The 21,077-nt window shown below is 36.7% G+C and overlaps 1 protein-coding gene across 8 annotated transcripts in view; it reads left to right on the plus strand.

Moving 5' to 3' along the window:
• The window catches only part of SREK1 (splicing regulatory glutamic acid and lysine rich protein 1), a 39,312-nt gene that overhangs the window by 1,716 nt on the left and 16,519 nt on the right, over window positions 1-21,077 (plus strand). For 2 of the 8 annotated variants that reach the window (XM_075021614.1, XM_075021613.1), the window contains exons 2-5: window positions 10,020-10,153; window positions 17,890-18,005; window positions 19,383-19,547; window positions 20,572-20,750. In XM_075021614.1, coding sequence (XP_074877715.1) covers window positions 10,020-10,153; window positions 17,890-18,005; window positions 19,383-19,547; window positions 20,572-20,750 — 594 coding nt within the window. The other 6 variants (XM_075021619.1, XM_075021615.1, XM_075021621.1 and 3 more) reach the window with 6 other exon arrangements.

A 21,077-nucleotide genomic window follows, 5' to 3' on the forward strand; every position in this document is an offset into this window, starting at 1 on the left:
AGATTTTAAGGCAAATAGATACTTTCTTGACATTCATATACAAGTAATGTTTGTGCCTATGTATAAAATTTTGCCAGTGTGTATATACACATAAAATACTAAAATCCAGTACCATGGTAGGGTTTGACTAGGAAATGTCAAGGTTATAATGCTGTAAACATCAGTTTTACATGATTTTGTTTTCAGAGATAGGATGCGGGATTGTGATTACTTATTTTACTCTTGGTTTTGTTTACAGTTTTTATGCATAACTTTTAGAAATACAGATTTCCTGAATAATAGTTATGGACATTTGACCTGACTTTCAAATTATTACCTTGGAAAAAAATTAAGTATTTACTCTAATGCCTTTCTTGTGAAATGAAAAAGGATGTGCCTCCTACTGACTCTCTCTGATAAATTCAGAAAACGGTGTTTCACTGATGAGTGCATGGGAAGCAAAGGTGCCCCAAGCAAAAAGATGTTGTAATAGATGGTTGCAATTTGTTAAAATTTTTTTCTGCTACTGTTTTTTTCCTTAAGTATTTAATGATTTAAGGCCTAGATTTTTTAAGATCAATTCTTTCTATTTAGAAAGTTTCTTTTTTGATTGAATTTTTACCTTAGAATCAACATGAGACAAAAAATCATGTCATCTCAGTCTTAGCTTTAAAACCAGCTCTGTAAGAAATCCAAACTTCCAATGTATTCTAGAGCCTGAATTTTTTTACCTTCATGGAACAGGGGAAGCTCACTTTTTAGTCTGTTTTCTAGATGAAAAACATAATTCAGTAAGTCAAATTAGTGAACTACAGGTCTCATGGATGTTGAATACTGAATGACAAATATTAATATGCTCTTTTTAATTTATTTCATGTTGAGGGATAAGAGAAAGGTGACATAGTAGCTTTCAGTCATCTGAGAGTATTTGTGCTAGCTAAGTAAAAGCTTTCACTGAGATTGGAACCCCATTTGCCAGCCTTTCTACAGAAATACATAGTTAAAGAAATAAAGCCATCAATTCTTGTTTCAAGAATAATCTGTGGTGTAATATTAAAAGAGTATTATCCTAACTTTTTTAATAGATTAAGCAATGAGTTGAAATAAAGTTACATGTTGCATTGTGTAGAATTGGAACCTGTTTTCTCTCTGTCCTGGTTTCAGCTGGGATAGAGTTAATTGTCTTCCTAGTAGCTAGTATAGTGCTATGGTTTTGAGTTAGGTATGAGAAGAATGTTGCTAACACACCAGATGTTTTCAGTTGTTGCTAAGTAATGTTTAAAGTCAAGGATTTTTCAACTTCTCATGCCCAGCCAGCAAGAAGGCTGGAGGGGCACAAGAAGTTGGGAGGGGACACAGCCAGGGCAGCTGAGCCAAACTGCCCAAAGGGGTATTCCATACCATCTGATGTCATGTCTAGTATATCAGCTGGAGGGAGTGGGGGTGGGAGGATGGCTGCTCAGGGACTAATTGGGTGTTGGTCGCAATTGCATTGTGCATCACTTTTATATTCCAATCCTTTCATTATTATTGTTGTCATTTTATTAGTGTTATCATTATCATTATTAGTTTCTTCCTTTCTGTCCTATTAAACCTTTCTTACTTCAACTCACAAGTTTTACTTTTTTCCCATTCTCTCCCCATCCAACTGGGTGGGGGGAAGTGATTGAGTGGCTGCATGGTGCTTAGTTGCTGGCTGGGGTTAAACCAGGACGCTCTCTAATTCTCTATTGCAAATATTCAGCTTACAAAATATTTTTACTTAGTCAAGCATGAGTTTGCAGAGCAGAGTGAAATCGTGTTCTCTTCTGTATGCATCATTTAAGGTATATTAAAAAAAGGGCATTCATGTTAAGGAATTTACTGTAATATTTGTAATCCCATTGCCTTTGCTGGGCATGTTTATTTCTAATGGATGTGAACTCCCAGTTCTATTGGTAATGCACATCAATAAACAGAATATATAGACAGATGTATGTATATGTACATGCATACACACACTTTATAAAGCTCCCTTTTCTCTATGATCTTTCCAATTGAAAGTACAAATTATCCCTCACCTCTTCCAAGTCAGCCCTGTCAGCCTTCAACTTTCTCCCTTAATCTCTGTCCTGATGCAATGTCGGGGAAGGTTTCGATATGATTCCAAGAGCGAGATTAAGACACAAATGAGGTCAAATGCCTTATACCCAAAAGAGCTTTTATTATCACAAGTATAAAATAGTAGCGATAGGGTAGAATGGAAGAAAAGGCAGAAATCAAGCAAGCAGTCAGGATAGAGTTGCAAGGATAGTCACCACTGTGGATCCAGCGGCGTCCCTTTGGTCCTCAGTCTTCAATTCTTCGGTGGTGGGTGCACACCACAGCTTGTCTACACGATTTTTTTATAGGGCATATTTTGATGAGGTATGCACAGGCGTATTGTTCGTGCAGTGTGTGAACAGTGCATGAACATTTCATCTGTCACGCGACCTTCGTGTGATCAACACCAGAAACCAGTATCTTACCTCAGAGACTACAGTTTCCGTGAGAACGGTAGCCTCCATGTTCTTGCATACTTGTTGGCTTCAGCCCTCCTGGATGCCTCAGTGGCCTAGTAATCCTCCTTATGGACAGAGGAATGTCCTGCTTAGGCAGGGTATCCCAGAAACAAAAGGCTCGAGATAAGCAGTTCACAGTTCTTGAGATGAATGGCTTGAGATGACAGTCCAGTCTCTCACGCCTAACAATCTTTGAGACAAACAGCTTAAGGTAACAATTCAGTCTCTCACAATCTCCTGAAGTCTAATCCATAAAATCTGATTGTATTAAATGCTCTTTTTTTTTTTTTTTTAAATAACAAAGCTACTTTTTTAATTAAAAGGAAGTAGAATATCTCTAGTTGGAAGGGACCCATAAGGATCGTTGAGTTCAACTCCCTGCTTCTCGCAGGACTACCTAAAACTAAAGTATATGACTAGGAGCATTGTCCAGATGCTCCTTGAACTCAATGACAGGCTTGGTGCTGTGATCACTTCCCTGGGGAGGCAGTTCCAGTGACCAACCACCCTCTCCGTGAAGAACCGTTTCCTAAAGTCCCATCTGAACTTCCCCTGACGCAGCTTCATTCCATCTCCTTGTGTTCTATCGCTGGTCATCAGAGAGAGGAGATCAGCACCTCTCCGCTGCCTCCCTTGAGGAAAGCCGTAGGCTGCAGTGGGGTCACCCCTCAGCCTTCTCTTCTCCAAGATGAACAAGACAAGTGACCTCAGCTACTCCTCCCAAGTCTTGCCCTTGAGACTTTTCACCATCTTGGTCACGCTCCTCTAGACACGGTCTTAACAGTTTGATGTCCTTCTTATACTGAGGCACCCAAAACTGCACACAGTACTCGAGGTGGAGCCACACCCCTGCAGTGTAGAGTGGGACAGTCACCTCCCTTGACCTGCTAGCTGTGCTGTGCTTCATGCACCCCAGGACACAGTTGGCCCTTTTGGCTGCCGGGGCACACTGGTGACTCATGTTCCACTTGCCATCAACCCAAACCCCCAGATCTCTTTCTGCAGGGCTGCTCTCCAGCCTCTCATCCCCCAGTTTGTACATATAACCAGGATTATCCCACCCCAAGTAGAGAATCCGGTGCTTGCTGTTGTCAAATTTCACACAGCTGGTGATTGCCCAGCTCTCTAGTCTGTCCAGATCTCTCTGTAAGGCCTGTCTACCCTTGAGGGAGTCCACAGCTCCTCCTAGTTTAGTATCATCCGCAAACTTACTTAATGTACATTCGATGCCTGTGTCTGGCTCTTCAGCACCCATGGATGAATCCCCTGGGGCTCCATAGATTTATGCGCATCCCAGTGGAGCAGCAAATCTTGGAACAGGTCTCATTCTGGTATTCATGCATTAACTTGGTCAAGGGCATGGACCATTTTGGAGCATTGCTCTTGACAATTTAATTTTTTTTTTAAATATTTTTTCTAATTCTTGGAAGATGCAGCTTTGCATGTTAGCTTTGGATTTTTTTTTCCTAGTTCTTTGATACTTTGATGTCAGAGAAATCCCAAAGGACTGTGGGAGTGGTGAATTAGATCAGGTGATCATTTCCACCGTATATCAAATTCCTTTGATAGCACTGTTCCGCTCTAATTCATTGTGCAACATCCTGCCACTGACTTAATGAAAAAAGATTTTTGACTTGCTAGGGAGTGAGGATGATGTCTCTGGCACCTATAGGTTTTGTGCTTCAATGATTGTAGAGCAAAGTACAGGGCTATGGTTGTCTGAACTAACATTATTAGAAGAGTTCCTTTTTACCCATTTTCTACATTTTTCCTGTCATTAACATGTACCTTGGTTTTATAGGATGCAGCAGAGAACTTCCTTAAAAAACTAAAAGGCAATCTCAATTGCTGAATATAATTGCTTCCAGATTATATTAAATAGAAAGCCTGTTAATGTTAGAGTAGTTTACTTAAAGTTCTTCTGAGCTTGCAGAATATGGAGAGGAAGAGAGAAACCACCTCAGTTTTTTCATGCATTAAATAAAATGCAGGCTCTTTCAGATGACTCTTTCAGATGACAGTATTCCCAGCAACCTTCCTGAATACAGTGACTTTTCCCAGCAATTAATCTCTTAAGACTGTGGTTTTAAAGTATCAGTTTCTGTTAGGATCCTTTATTTTTATATCTCAAATTGATTGGGAGGACTTTTTTCTTATGAATGTTGAGTTAAATCATGCTATGCTTTTTAGTAGTTTGTCACTTCATGTTTTATCTTCATTAATAAAAGCCCTTCAGTTTCTTCAGTCACTGCTGATCAGACATCCCTTTAAGAAGGATGAATTTTATACCTGCCATGTTCCTGAAAGGCTGGTTCTCTGTGGGGAAGTTTCTGTCTTGTATATTAGAGGCTTTCATACCTTATGCAGATGGCAGTAAATGCTACTTCATTATTACTGTTACATTCCTATGTGAGCTGCCTATGTGAGCTGCGAGTAGTCCACCTTCAGATTCAGTGCTGAGGGCATTGGAAACTCTTGGCACTGAAGACATTGTTTCCATGTGGTCATCATGCCAACTTTAGCTACTTGCCAGTGAGGCTTCATTGGCACTAGAAGCAATATTTCTTTTAATTGAAAAACCATTAATATGAATCATAGGTCAGTGGGTCAGAGATGCTTGTTACTGGTTGCTGTTGTTTGTATTTACTTATTTTCTTAAAAGAAAATCTCAAATTTGATTTGATTGTGCAACTACATGCTGTTCTGCTCTCTGGAATGCTTTCCATCAAAACTTTAATATAAAAAATGAAAGGACCTGTTTGTGGACCTTGAATAACATCAGTAAACAAGTGTAATTTATGTGGAGGTGGGGAAAGGGTTGGGTTTTTTTTAATTCACTCATTTCACTCTTAATGTGTATTTGATTATCAGATCTTAGAGACCAGCAGAGTTTGTCTTTTATCATGCTGCATCTGTCTGCTGTATTGGTTTAACCTTGTTGGTCACTAGCATCAAAAATTTGCACAAGAAACTTAGACTTCATGAGACTTTTTTAACCCTTTCCTTGTAAGACTTGTCTCTTAAAGACTGCCACAGCTGGCTTTCAGTGCTGAAAGACCCCTTTTATTCCACTTCATTACCAAGCCTTTTGGTCATCTCTTATTCTCTGTCCCATAAACAGAGCTTTAACCCTGAGAAGAAGAATATTCAGAGACCTTTTGAGAATTAGGTGGGAGTTTTTTCAACCAACTTTATGTGAAGGATGCTCAGAAATGAAAGTAAGGGATGATTGTAAAATCTTTTCAGAAAACATGATTTCTGTGTTGTTTGGCTTCTTAATTTACTTGTACGTGTAGTACTTTCCCTTTTGCTTATATCTTGTGGAAAGCAGGATGACTGAATTGCAGGTCTCTAATTTTACCTAATGAGTTCTGGTTTCTTCCTGAATCTAAAGACCTAAATATCGTAAAGAAAAGTTATAGGTGTATATGAAAATGACTTGGAAAATCATGGTTAGATAGGATGAAAAAGTCAACAAGAACAGAAAATAATATAACAACCACAGCCCGTGTAAGAGAATTAGATTATGTGCTAAGAGTTGTTACTACACAAGGGCCTCCATGTGGATTTGCCACTTCTGTGTAGAAGACGGTGGCTTTAGTGGGGCTTTGCTGTCAGCTACAGTGGTATTTTGTCACAAAGTCTGAGGAAAAACTCCTGAAGTTTTGAATACCTGGGTATGGTCCTGATTTGGTCAGAGATCTGAATTCCCATATTGGGAGTGGAGAATTGCTGTCACTGTTTAACAAGAGCTCCTCAGTTTGCCATTTGCAAAACTTGCAGTGCTTACTGAGATTCCTTAAGTGGGAGTACATAGAGGCCATTAGCGAGGTAGGAAGGAGGCTTCCTGCAAGTCTGCACATGCAGAAGGTCTCTGAGAAACCACACTTGTGTGATGATGCCAACGTTTGAGTGTACAAGAGCATGAGAGAGTATACTGTGTTCCCTGCTCTGTCAAATATTCCCTGAAACTTGTCTCTTTGATGTGTGTTGCTTTTAACAGACTGAAGTTACTTACATTTAAATTTGCAAAATGCGTTGTTCAAGAAGGTATTGGTATCTTTCTGTTGGCTGTTTAAAGAGACTTTTGTGAGAAGATGTAGTATGGCTTCTTTTTCTCACAGTTCTGAACAAGACTGAGACCAGTTTTTATAGATCACTTTCAGTTTGCAGTACAGCTGAAATCTAAAGCTGGTTTGCAGGCTGTGACAGGTCTTTTGCCTTGGGTATATACTCCAGTATGCCAACCACTCATAGAGCTTAGAGTTGTTTTTCGTCTTACTAGGAGATCAGTGATGTCTGTAATCAGATTCTTAGTCCCAGTCATGCTTTTGTGTTACGCTTGTTGCCCAGTTGAAGTCTCTGTTTCAAAGAAGCCTTCAAAATTACATTTGTAGTGATAAACCTTCAAATATGGCTGTAAGAGGATTTTTGAACAGTTAAATATTGAAAAGCTTCATTGAGCAACTACTGGATTTTTGTAGAATGAGTTGTTTGAAAGCAGGGAGGCACAAACTGTCTCCATTAGGTGTCAAAAGCCCCACTGGGTAATACTGTTGCTTCTGGATGGTATGGAGTGGTCTTGGAGGCTAGAACACTCAAGTGTTTCTTAGACATTGTTAACATCCTGCAGTGACTGCAGTATAGATGAGGCCTTTGAGATAAAACACACAGAGCCTTATATAAATGTGATCTGTACAATTATTCCATAACATGTTATTTTGTTAAGTTATAATTTCTGTTGTCTCCTCCACCACCACCACCCTGAGAAAATCTGCACCCTTAGAGGAATGTTAATATTTCATAGCCTTCAATTTGATTTTTCACTGTAGCTTTCTGAATGTGTCATTTTTATGAAATATTTTTGGTTAGTTGTTATTCTGTTGGGAGATGGATGTTACTGTCTCCCTATAAAGAAAGACAAAAATGGCAGAAATGTCTGAATACTATTTAGATATTTAGTTCCTTTTTGAGTTTTCTTGCTTTCCTAAAGAAACTGGATTATAGTAACCTTGAATCAGAGACGTGGGAGTAGCTTTTTTGCATCAGTGCTTTGTAACCCTAGGAAGAAGACTATGACTCTATCTCAATTCTGCCTCAGAAAAGGTTAGCAGAAAAAAATGGAACAAAAGGAATTGAAACAGACTTCTTAAGAAGCCTGCTGGGGAGGCTTAGGAGGCCCACTTTATAAAAGGAGAGGACTCAATCACTGTGAAACGTTTTAGAATTTTAGATCTTTTGGATCTTGATCATCTCCCGTGATGTAGATGCAGCATAGATATGTTTTCAGCAGAGGTGGTCTCCTTATAGAGAATTTCTCCTCTGTAATGTTCAGAAAATACTTTGTACCAAGACTTCTTTTTAGAGCCTCATTTGCAGCAGTGTTCTGATGTTAATATTTTTTAACATACATTCCACATAGCTTTTGTGATTGAAATCGAGGAAATACAGGGGGGAGAATATTATAAAAATACACTTGTCAGAGCTGGCTCTATAGGTGTTGAAATTTATAAGAATTATTTATGGGGCCTGGAATTGCCTGGACCAGAATTATGTTCTTGAGTTAGCAATGAAAACAAAAAAGGAAAAAAAGCAGGAGATATTAGAAGTCTTCAGTGGTCCGGACCACAGAATCTTCAGTGAAGGCTTCAGCCATTTGGGTTGTAACACTGGAACGTGTATTTAAAAACAAACCAACCCAAACAACAACAACAAAATAACCAAAACACCCTGTCCTCCCACCAACCCCCCCAGACCACCTCCTACCTTCCCCCCCCCAACAAACCAAACCAGACCAACCAAAAAAACCCTGTGGCCATACAAAACAAACAAACAAACAAACCAAAAAAATCCTTGCAGTGAGCGAAGTCTGGCTCTTCAGAATATGTAAGATTAAAAGTTGTATGCAAACGTTCCTGCTGAGTAATGAGAAAGTCATAGCTCTCTGTCACCTCTGATGTTGGAAACTGTTCTGAACCAAGACCTTACAGAAGGGTCGGAAGCCATTCTATATAATTATTTCCTTCCTGAATGTGGAAACTTGGAACTGTAAAAACAGTGGCCACTACAAGCAAAACAAATGGGCAGAAGAAATGTAGTCATCTTGCAATATTTTTCTAAATTGCGTAAGGTTGACTTTCATATTTATGTCTCTCCCACTCCCTGTTTATTTTTCCCTCCTCAGTATATCTGTTTACACAGAATTTTCCATCATAAGTGTTTCTGAATGCCATTTTGAAGTTGGATGGCTCTCCAGATATTCTACCTAGATGTTGCCTTTCTGGTAACCAGAAACATACCAGTCTGCCTGCATCAGGCTAAGTTCTTTGTTTGTTTGTGCAAATAATATGATGAAACAATGTGTCTAAAACTTCTGAGCTTGTATTTAAATACTGAAGTCTAATTAATTCCATACAACTACTTTGGGAGTACCTGCTTGGAATTTGAGGGCCTACAAGATGAGTTGGGCTAAACTCGAACTGCTCTTGGCACTTCCAGGAAGTTGACAAGTGTTTCTGTTTCAGTTGAGGTAGGGTCAGGATGAAATGGTTTATGCAGCATATTTTCCATGAATTACTGCTTTGCTAGAAGACAGATGGTCTTTTCAAGTGGAAATTGCTGATTTTCCAGCAATATCCTATTGCATTCTCTCTTTGAAGATTTCACCTGTACTTCCTTCATATGAAGAAGCAAGCTGCTTGTATAAAGGTTGCAAACCTTGACTGGGGAATACATTTATTAAAGCAAACTTCTTTGGTTTTGATTAATATTACAAAGTTTACATCTTGTGCTTTCTGACATCTCTGTTGGTATACTTTCTAATGGAAAAGCAAATTACAAATTTTCTTCCTTCTTCTAGCTGAATAGTGAATTCCTCCTACCTCCTCCAGCGTTATCCCATACTACACTATGCCAAACTAAGGCAGATGATAAAAAGGATTTTTGTTACATTACTGAACTAAGACCTAACATTTGAAAAAACTCTCGAGAACGGCTTTTGTCTTTATAAGAATTAATGAAACTGCTTTCATGAAGACCTTAGAAAGAGTATCAGTTATTATGGGCTAGTATCCGAAGTATCCACTGAAAAATGACTGGGCTTGTTGTTTGACTTTCCTAAACAAGGATTAATTAGAGGACCCCCCCCCCCCCAACTATAAATTATTTACTTGACGAATACGTCAAGTAAATATGCTACTTGAAGTAGTAATTTGGAATGTATTGGTCAGTGTTGTTTACTAAGATTATAAAATAAAAATAGCCTTGTTAATTTGGGATTTTTGCTTCTTTAAGTTTCTATTTAAAAGGAGGAGGTGCTATGCTATGCCTTTTTCAGTGACATAGTAAGTAGGCAACTTAGTAAATTTCTATAGGCTCACCTTTTGGCTAACTTTTCCAGGAAGTCTAAACCCAATTTTTTTATTAAGGAGTAATAGTTAAAAATATGTGCATACAGTTATTTAATGTGACTAATCGTTTTTTTTTCCTTTTATCTTGCAGCAATGCACCTCTTGCTTTTTCCTCCAAAGTATGTTATATTAAGTTTCGTGAAGCATCGAGTGTTGGTGTGGCCCAGCATCTAACTAACACGGTTTTTATTGACAGAGCTTTGATAGTTGTGCCCTGCGCAGAAGGTTGGTATTTTAGACATTCTTCTGTATATGTTGGTCTTTGTCATGTCTGCTAATTGTTTTAAGCTTTCCATGTAAGGAGGTGGTGCTCTGTTGTTATTTTATTTTATTTTATTTTATTGCTTTTTGTAAAAAAGTTTTGAAACAAAATTGAAAATTGAATGAAGAAACCCAATTATATAGATTTAATTGAAATTCAGCAGCAAAGGCAGTTGATTCAAATTATGATAATTCAGTTTTCCATAGTAACTACATATTTTGAGGGAAAACAAGGTAAAATAATTCCCTTCAGTATGGTTTCTGTTGGCAAGCTTATTCTCACACAGAGTTCTCACTGAAGTCAATGGAGCACTGAAAAGATTAGACAATTTCCTGGCACTAATAACACTGCAGTTTGGATCGTACTGTATCACCTTTGGTGTGGTGGGTTTGTTGGCTTTTGGAGGTTTGGTGGTTGTTGTTGTTTTTTTTAAGATACTGATTATTTTTCCTTTTTTTTTTTTTGACTGAATCCCAGTTTTGTCTTGTAGATGTGTGATATGTGCATTTGGCCATTTTTGATTAATCTAATCTAAAATACTTAGCATTCATGGTGATAATTACTGTTTGAATATAAATGTTTACCTGCTAGTTTAATTAAAAAAATTTCAATTTTCCTCTCTTGTTACTATGGAAAGTATTACTTTGTGTGCCATAAAAAGACTTCCTTACATATACTGGTACTTCTTTTTGGTTTTGGATACATCTTTAAAAATGCAATGATCTGTACAGAATGCTTCCTGCTTAAAAGATTTTTAAAACTCTTAATAATATAAAATGTTTGGTGAATACTAAATTTACAAGTGTTCCCTTAACTAGCTTTGAGGCCATGCTTTTACAGAGGTGTTGAATACAAGGTAGTTTGTATTGTTAGTATAATATCCCAGATCTGAACACAGTTACGTGAGGCATGGCACTGCAGTAGGCATATCGCTGGAGTTAGGCAGAGCCCCATTGACTTCATTGGGATCATTGTGGAACTGAGCATCTGCCTATGTGGTTCTGGACTTTTTGCCTCTTTGGAGTGGAAACATTCCAGCTGTGGAGTAAACCTAACTTCACTTTGAACATGGTAGCTGTTTTGTCATGAACAACAATATTTAGAGCAAGTCCAGAAATATGTCCTATTAACATAACTTTTCTAACTGCAAGAGTCAGGTTTTGGTTCAAAAAATACTGTTGACTTCTTGGAGTTTGTTAGCAGTGATCCTAGAGTACCATTTTTTGGCATGTTTGCCACACCATGATCTGGATAGTATGAGATTAGTGGTGCTGTGGTAATGGTCTGGGAAGTTCCTAGCAAACTCTGACAAGTCTCCAACGTTTCTTAGACTGTGTAAGTACTTTCGCTAAGGGCTATATTGGCCTACAACATACTGCCTATTCTTGTAGTCTTCTTAATAGGGGCATATGGCACATATATTTGTCTTTGTGAAGCCTAAGTTTTTAGTTGCTTTTATGCCTTGTTTTGGGGGGTTTTGGTTTTATTTTTTGAACTTGTTCTTAAACCATGAAGAGGATATTGCTGTATCCACTTGAAGCTCTGCAAAGGCTAATGAGACCAGAGTCCCTATTGAAAAACTGCCCCTAAATAATTGACTACAAATTATTCAGGATGTTAGTTTTATGTTTCATTGAAAAGACCTTAACACTGGTTCAGTACTGCCAGAGAGGGAAGATTGCCGCCTAATGAATGAAGAACACTTCCTGGTGTTTTTCTTGTGATGAGATCACTGCCTGACGTGATATGGCAACAGGCAGGTAAAGCTACATTTTCCTGTGTCTCTTGATGGTAGACAATGAATGGACGGAGCATAAAATCAAAGTTCTGACAAATCTTGTTCCAACCCCATTTGTAGCTGACTTATTTGGCATTTCTGAGAAAACGTATTACAGGGAAGCTGTCACTGTTCAAAATCGTTCTGGACCGCACGGAGATTTATGCATAATTAAATGAACAAGTGATTAGGTTGTGAGGTCAAATTTTTTTATGTCAAAATGCTGTTTCCATGTAACTTTCTAACAGAATCACTAATTTTAATTTATAAAGATGTGAATTTATATAGGTTTAACTTTTTGAGGAATTTATTGTGTGGAATAAGTATGAGTTTGGAGACCACAGCACAAGATTTTTGATTGACCATGTATCATAGGATGCATTGTTAATGGAGTCAGTGGAGTGTATCACAGGCTTTAAAAGTAGTGATGGCTATATTCTACTGGGAGGTGAAATTATATCCGTGGCCAACGGTGCCAGTAATAAAACGTTTCATGCGCCGAATTGAACATAGAGGAGAGGTAAAACGGAACTCTGAAAACTTGGTTTCAAAAAACAGAATACAATCTGAAATTTGGAGTGTATTTAAACTGGTAAATCAAGGGAGTACGAGGAGGGAGTCACTATACAATGAAAACAATGTTCATTTTGTGACATTTAATAAACAATTTAACAAGAATGTAATTGTAAATGAAGTAACATTATTAAGCTGTCAAAATACCACCTTTTTATGTGTTGTATTGGTAGGTTTTTCTTTAAACATTATACTTTGAGAACACAAAGGTTGAAAAATAAACAAAGATACCACCCTAATCATTCTAAATTTTATGTCCACATTATCTAGTAGATGGATTTTGACTATTAATTTGGTTTTGTATGTTTTCTCTGTGTGATATTTGTGCATTATTAGATGACTAGACTGGCCAAGGCAGACCTGTTACACTTGCCTGAGTTAGGCATTGTTTGCCATGCCACTAAACCTGCCGCCAAGTGAAACCTTCATGGGGGAAATGAGATCGAAGTCTGGCCTGCTGAAGATGGACGCCCTGTCTCTGTTTTTATTTTATTTTGCTTTCTTTCCTTTGTTTCTTTTATTTTTATTTTTATTTTATTTTGTCCCTTTTTTTGTTTTGTTCTGTTAAATCTCTTTCCCTTGTACTTGTGAACTGGTATTTCAGTTCTGTAAAAATGGTGTTTTGTAAAGGGTTCACAGTGTTTCATTTTGAAGTTGACCTGAAGCTGCTTATGAATGGTGGATGGTATACACAGAATTTAGAATGTGATTAATTTTTATGCTGTGAATTACAGATAAATTTTATTTGGAATATGTTTAAGCATCTAAATTCAACAGATGAGCACGTTGTGTCAGAAGACAGGAATAGTGAAAAATATATCTGTTTTAAGATACATTCTTTCATATGTTATGCTTTATGAGTTTATCTTGGAAAAGGGCAGTTGAAGCTCTTCTGGAGAAATTAACTTTACAAAGTCAAGTCATGATCTTTCTCTGCTATTTTTCTCTTTTCAGCAGAGTAGTTTTATTTTAGGTTGCATGGTCTGTTTAAAAGAAGGCTTACTATTTATGTCTAATAGAAGAAGAGTTTATAATATTTCTGAAATTGAGCTTTCATGAATATTGAATGTCATGAAATACTTGTTTGCTTCCAATGAAACCTTGCTCCAGTGAGGTCAGTGGCAGTAAGATTTCACCCTTTTTTTTTTATAATTTTCAGAAAAAACCTGTTTACCACTCATAAGTACAAATGCAGCCTGAAGTTTTGGTTGGAATGTGTTATGTGAGGCACATTGTCTTTTAACGCTGTTATTTGTGGGAAGATTGAATCAGTTCTCTGTGTGTGTGTGTATGTACGTGTATATTGCATTTGACGTGCTCCAGTGGTAGTTATTTCAAGAAGAGTTTTTTTTTAAAAAAAAAAAGGAAAAAAAAAAGTGTTGTTTTGGTCATCTCACAATCTCAAAACCCTGGCAATTCGTGATGGAGTGATGGAGAAGGTTCTCATCCCTAAATGATGTTCTTTCTTGTTGTGAAATGGAAGCCCTGAAACAGAAGTGGTGGACCAGGTGGTGTGTCTAGTCCTCAGGCATTGCTCTTACAGCCAGCTGCATTGGGATCAATTTGTTTCACTCTGGTAATGCACCAGGCTGTGCACTGAAGCTGGGAAGAGCTTTGCTTCGTGATCTGTTGGATTTAGCTGTGGCAGTTGAGGTAATTGCCAGGAGGTGTAATCTCTTTAATTACTGCTGCTAAATCCAGTAAGAATCATGAACTGGATCACACAGAAATTATTTTATTTGTAAGTGCACATTTTCCATTGATTTAAAACAGAAGGAAAGTATCAATTCCTTTAATTATGTTTATAGAGTAGGTGCGAACTGTAAGTATTTTTAAAACAAGCAAACTTACTTATTGCAGAAGCCATTTTGGGGGGAAGGATTAACGCTGTAGTTTCAGTACAAAGAGCAGGAAATTAATGTCTTCTGAGCACTTGAAGGGGAGTGAAAATAGTGTGATCAGTACTTGCTTAGCGCAGATACTTTGGTTCAGCATTTAGCAAAATGGATTCTGGTATGGACTAGGTTGACTATGGCTCTTAAGCACTTCAGTGATACAAAAAGTAACAATCATAACTGATACTTAGGACAACTGTACATTTCCTAAGAAGCATAAGGTCTCTCTTGGCAATGCAGAGCTAATCCATATCTGCTTCCAGATTCCTTTGCAAAGTGAAGAATCAATCAATAAATTATCATAGAATCTGTAATTTACGAAACACAAGAGCTTCTAAGAAGTCTTTCTAAGGAGGTAGTATAGATGTGGCATATTTATTTTGTTTCCCTCATTAGAAAATAAATATCTTTACCTCATTTCCATTCAACTTTTAAATACCAAGATTTTAAAAAATGAAACAGTTAAACTAAAGTGTCTTTTTGTTGTGTCATAACCCACATATTTTGTTGTATCTTTGTGGGTTTGTATTCCTTTTGTAATTAAATTCATGGAGATAAAACTCCAAAACTTAAAGCCTGTAACTCATGAGGTTATTTGGCCTCATGTATTAATTTGTTTTTCAAAACCATCTAAAAAACAGGGAAATAAATTTGCAAGGTATTTCAGGTTTTCATTTTTTTCCTCACAATGGTTTGTTTTCTATAGAATTGTTATAACATTTGACCTGGTCTTAGAAACTGGAGAAGGATCCTTTGAAAAGACAGTATCTTTGAACATACAGGCAAATTTTCAAGGATCTGTGTGTAGAGATAGACCCTTTCTCATTCTTGAATAAGATTAATAAGTCTTTGTGGCGTGGAACTGACCAACTAGATTTTGTATTTAAAATAAAACATTACATTGTTGAAGGACCAAGTATTCTGGAAATAATGCTGCTAACTTTACAATTTAGATATGCATGTTATTTATTCTTTGAACTGCTGTAATGGTGCTGCTTAACCGAAAGTGTTCAGTGGATTCCTTGAGCAACATTTGAGCAAATGAATAATTCCAATTATTTCAGTAAGATGACCCATATACTTAAAAATTTAGGCTTGTATTTAAGTACCTTTCTGAACTTGACTCATTGTCTGTTTAGTTATGTGCCTAATTCAGTTCCTGTTTAAAAGGGCTAAATGCCTAAGCATCTCTTGTCTGGTTAAGTGTATATTAAATTGAATGTATGTAAGCGCATACTTAAATTAGGCATATACTTATGTACATTACTGACCAAGGATCTAAATTAGAATGCAGATACACCACTTGGGGAGCCATTTCTGCCATTGGATTTACTTGAGCCATGTCTGTTGATCCTGTAGAAACCTGCATGAGTATCCAGTTAATTGCAAGGTACTAGCTGTTCAGGATAAGGTCTGGTTCATTAGTAATTTGAAAACACTTAAGTATTTCAGTTTTCAGAAGAACTGGTACATAATTCTATGCCTAATTTGCACACTGCTGGAACTGTATAATTAAAAGCCCATTAGTTAGCTACATATTAGGCAGGATGTGCAGCAAAGTACCTGATACTCATGAGCAGACAGGCAAATCAGGTACACCTCAGGTACACATTGCATGCCTCACTTCAATGTGAGATCTGTAAAGAGTGCTGAACAGTGTGATGACGACTCAGATGCATGCCTGTTTTTTAAAAAGCCCTGGAAGTCATTATTGCACAGTTAATTCTTAAGTGCTAATAATTTTCCTATTTTTCTCCTTTAGATAGCAAAATCAAGTGGTTTGTTACATGTTAAGGAGCAAGGTGCCTCAAAATTTAACATAAATAAAAAAAATGTAAATAGGAAGCATGAGGAAGAAAAGGGTACTGTTATTTTATCTTTTCTATTCAACCCATGCTACATATAAATTAAGTTTCATTTAGATTTATTTTGTCCTTTGGTCATATCCAACTGTAACCTATTTGCTGCAGATCTGTAGAACAGGTGTCAACACTTTTCTTCTTTTTATTTTTTTAAAGTAGTATGTTTTCTGTGGGATCTGTTGGAACTTGTATAGCTAAAACTGCACAGTGTTTTGAAACTTACCTCATATTTTGCTTTTTGATAAGAATATTTATATATTCATTTTTAAATCCTCATCTTAGGAGTTTTATAGTTAAAACATACACAGTTTGAACCAAAGCAGTAAAAGCCACTGGCACAGTATTTGTGTATACCTTGACTTTTAAAACTGTGTTTAAATAAAAGCATTTACTTTATTAAGTGCATGGGGTAATACCAAAGGGCTCAGCTGGATAGCATATATACAATTATGCCAGCAGTTTAGAATAGATCATAGATACCTAGTATAATTAAAACTTCTTTCAGTAGTTTTTCAGTTTAGCGTTTAATGTTTATACCAGTTTAAATTCCTTTACATTTCAAATTTAATACTTATGTTTAATTGTAATCATAATTTTTTTAACTACTAAATCTTCTGATTTTTGAAGATTTTGGGGGGTTCGTTTAGCAGTCTAATTGTGACTAACATTGAATGAAACCTGTGTTTAATTCAGATTAGATATTACTTAAACCTTTAGCTTTACAAGGGGAATATCATCTGATTGAAATAGTAGGAAATAGGTATTGGGGGAAAATATAGCTTGCTTAACTGATGAGTTATGATTTTCTTCAATCTCAGGAAATTTAAAGCTAATTTGTCAAAGTTTCAGATAAACTGAAGTGACCTAGAATGTGAGACAGTACAAATCTAAATTTTTTCTTCCCTCCCCTCCTTCACCTCCAACTTCACTTGTAGTATGTATTGTGTGGAGTCACAGTAGTTTAGTAGTTTTTATTTTATTTTTATTTATTTTTACATCCAAAGTAGGTAGCACCAGAGGAATTTTAAAAAAAGCACAAATTTCAGCTAACACATACTTTGGGTGTTTTTTTTTTTTTCCTTTTTTTTCTTTTACTGATTTGGTTATTTGCCATTTCTGGGGATTAAACTTTAAAAAATGTTCTTCTTTTCTGTATCTGATGTTCTGTGTGCTATTAGTGATGCAGCCAACACGAACGGTTGTCATGTGTAAAACAACTTTCGATCACCGCGAAAACACCGCCCTGGGAAAGCGTCCATGCTTGATATCGTTTGGTTCATGAACATTAAGTTTCCAGTACAGGTGACCCATAGCTCAAAGTGTTAAATAATTGTATACATTATTCAGTTTTTAAAATAATAATCCATTAATGAGATTGCTAGTCTTTGAAGTTTTGCTCACTTTTGTTTTTCCTAGTAGAGCAGGGTAAAAGGAAAAACTTAAGTTCTTATTTGTTTCTTTGTAAGGATCTGGTAGATAGATTCATTGTTATTTATTACATTTTTAAATGCAAGGGTAATTGTAAGATCATAGAAAGAGTAACATCTGTGCAGTGTTCCAACTCTGTGTAATGCTTTCATTTGCTTCTTCAGGTAAAATCCCAGATGAAGCCAAAGCCCTTTCTCTGTTGGCGCCTGCTCCTACTATGACAAGCCTGATGCCTGGTGCAGGGTTGCTTCCTATACCTACACCAACCCCTTTGACTACAGTAAGAAAAATTCAGTTGCTGTTTGATTTCTGGTTTTCTTTATACTCAGTAGCCTTTTCTGTGTTCAGAGAACAAGAACTATCTGATCTATGGATGTTGTCCTCTTGTATGCTAGATCAGTGAGGGTTTAGCTGTGGTGCCTCTTTTGAGGGTAGATCATAAGATGTCCATGAAGTACTTTTCCTGGGTTTTTCTTTCAGATTATTATTTTGCAGAATAGTGGGTAAATACTGATTTTGGTTGTGTCCATTTTAATTGTTGTCCTTCCCTAGACCCATTAATTTGGTCCAGTGGCAGTGCTATCCACTTCCTAAAAATTTGTTAAAACATAAGAGTTACATTGACACAGTTTTTTGGACTATTAAGATGCTGCATTAGGGTGCTTTTATTTGGTATCTCTACAACAGGGCTTTTGACTGTTTGCCTAGCAATGTTTTCACTACAAAAAGCATCAGAGCTAGCTGCTGCTACTTCTGCTCAGTTCCCTTTTGCCTCTGTAAGCCTTTCTTGACATCAGCAGGCTGCTGTGACCTATTCAGGGAAAAATTCAAGTTAAAATAGAGTAGTTTTCTCCTTTGTTACATAAAAAAATTACAGGTAGCTTATTGAGAATTTCTCACACCTGCTAGAAAATTTGTTTGCTGGAAAGGCAGTTGCTTTTTGGGTGGAGAAAAAAAAATTCAAACCAGGAACTCAGCAGACCAATTTAATAGTGATTTTTGAAGTGACATTTTTTATAACATTCCCCAGGAGAGATTTCAATTCCCAGTTCCAAAAATGAGAGCTGTATTGTCCTACTTCTCTAGGAAGTGACTGTGTTTGTAGGGAAAGAACTTTGACTTAATATCCTTTGCATTTCAACTGTAATTAATCTTGCCTTACATGTTGTATTTGTCCAAAAGGTACCTTATCTGTCCCTTTGGTGGACTGCTATCTATTACAGAACAAATTGGTCCTGGGCATTGCAAATTCCCTTCTTCCCTTGCTGGGCAAGGGCTCAGCAGTTCCTCCTCTACTCCTAATACTTGCTGTGGCAAAAAAATAATAATATTAGTAGTGTCTGAAGGCATCTTACTCAATTTGATTGACTGTAAGAATTAGAAATTCAAGCCTATATGTTTTCTGATTGATACACTGCATCCCTGGCCTGACCTCTTTGATAAGATCTTAAATGATAGCCCACAGAAAATCCTCACTATAGAAGGTTATTTATGGGTAGATTTTTGTTCTTTTAAAAAAGTGCTGGGACCTTAAAATATTGCCTATATTCATTAGATTTATTTTTACAGAAATGTACAAGGCAGGCAAGTATTAACAAGTGAAGTATCTCCCACCAGTGCTTGGTTGCAAAGTGTATTCTGTTTTTGTGTTTTCTAGCTCGGTGTTTCACTTGGCACTTTGGGGGCTATACCAGCAGCAGCACTGGACCCTAACATTACAGCACTGGGAGAAATACCACAACCACCAATTATGGGGAATGTGGATCCATCCAAAATTGATGAAATCAGGAGAACAGTCTATGTTGGAAACTTGAATTCCCAGGTAGGTTTTTTTTGTATAATGGAAATACTAAAAGAAGGTTTAGAATTGTAATTTGTGAATTCTAATGTTAAAGAGTTTTCATTAGTTGATGACAACAGGAATTGAACAAAAAATAATATCCTTTTTTGTAACTAGTGATATTTTGAATTTTGAATGCTTCTGTGCCAGTCAGATCAGACCAAACTGTGGAGTTCATTCTGGCAGAATACCAGAGACTTCACACTGTAGCTGAATTCAAGAAACATGCTTATGATTGTGGCTGCTGCTGAAATGTCCAGCTGGATTGTGTTAGCTTAGCAATGCCTCAGAAGTCATGAGATCATGGTAGCTGTTCCCCACAACACTGTGCAGTTGCTTAAGTACAGTAAGATGGAATGATGTGTCCTAGTGGGGGTTGCAAAATTAGCATAAATACCTTTGAGTTTCTGTAACTGGAAAGTTAGGTCTGTCAGAAACTTGTTTTTTCAGCAGTTGATTGAATTAATTGAAAAACTATTTGCTTTTGACTGATGGCAATGTAAATATTTTATTTTGGGTTTTTTTGACTGCCAAAGTAGCTACTAGAATGTAAAAGTACTATTGATTGCAATAAAATAAAACAAGCTGGAAGCTAGTAGAAAAACAGATAAAAGCTAAGTCTTGTAATATTGTTTGGATTTTTTTTTTTTTTAAATTGATCAAAATTCATGGTCAGTAGCTTGTACACAGGTGTGTAAGGAAATTCCTCATCAGTTATTTCAAATGAGTTGCCTGAAAATTGCAAAATGGTGCAAATGCTTTTTTAACCTAGATGTAGGAGTTCAGGGCTTGTGGTTGCATTATTGTAAATTGTAGTATATTCTTTAGATTAAAGGAAGAAAAAATACCTGTCTGTCTTAAAGTGTAACATGGCAAAATTCATGTCGTCTGTGTAATAGTGGTAAAATATCTTTCCAAAATCTGTAGCTCTTAGATTACCTGATATATTAGGTAAGTTGTTTTCATTATATATTTTACTTCAGCTGAGCTCTTCGACTCTTTCTAGACTACAACAGCAGATCAGCTGCTTGAATTCTTTAAGCAAGTTGGAGAAGTCAAATTTGTGCGAATGGCAGGTGATGAGACACAACCAACACGATTTGCTTTTGTGGAATTTGCAGACCAAAATTCTGTACCTCGAGCTCTTGCGTTTAATGGAGTTATGTTTGGAGACAGGCCACTGAAGTAAGAAATTAATTATCCATATGACTATTGAATGAGAGATTTCTTTCTATTCTTATACATTTGTGATCTGATGTGCAAGAAACTGCTGTGATGAATATTTTTTTAATATAAGGACCTATTGTTAGCAAACTGGAACATTTTTATAAACTGCAGTTTCAAGGTTGTGCATAACTTTCTCTGAGAAGAATATGGATGCCATTGAGTAAAATATATTTGTATTTAATCTTGAGAAAGTGGAAGCTATAGTAGTGACAGAATGTGCAAAGTCCTTAGAACTAATTAAGCTTTCTATATAATATGTATGTAATTAGTTGGCCTTAACATAGA

Source organism: Buteo buteo, chromosome Z (assembly GCF_964188355.1).
Source record: "Buteo buteo chromosome Z, bButBut1.hap1.1, whole genome shotgun sequence".
In the NCBI taxonomy this organism is placed as follows: Eukaryota; Metazoa; Chordata; class Aves; order Accipitriformes; family Accipitridae; genus Buteo; species Buteo buteo.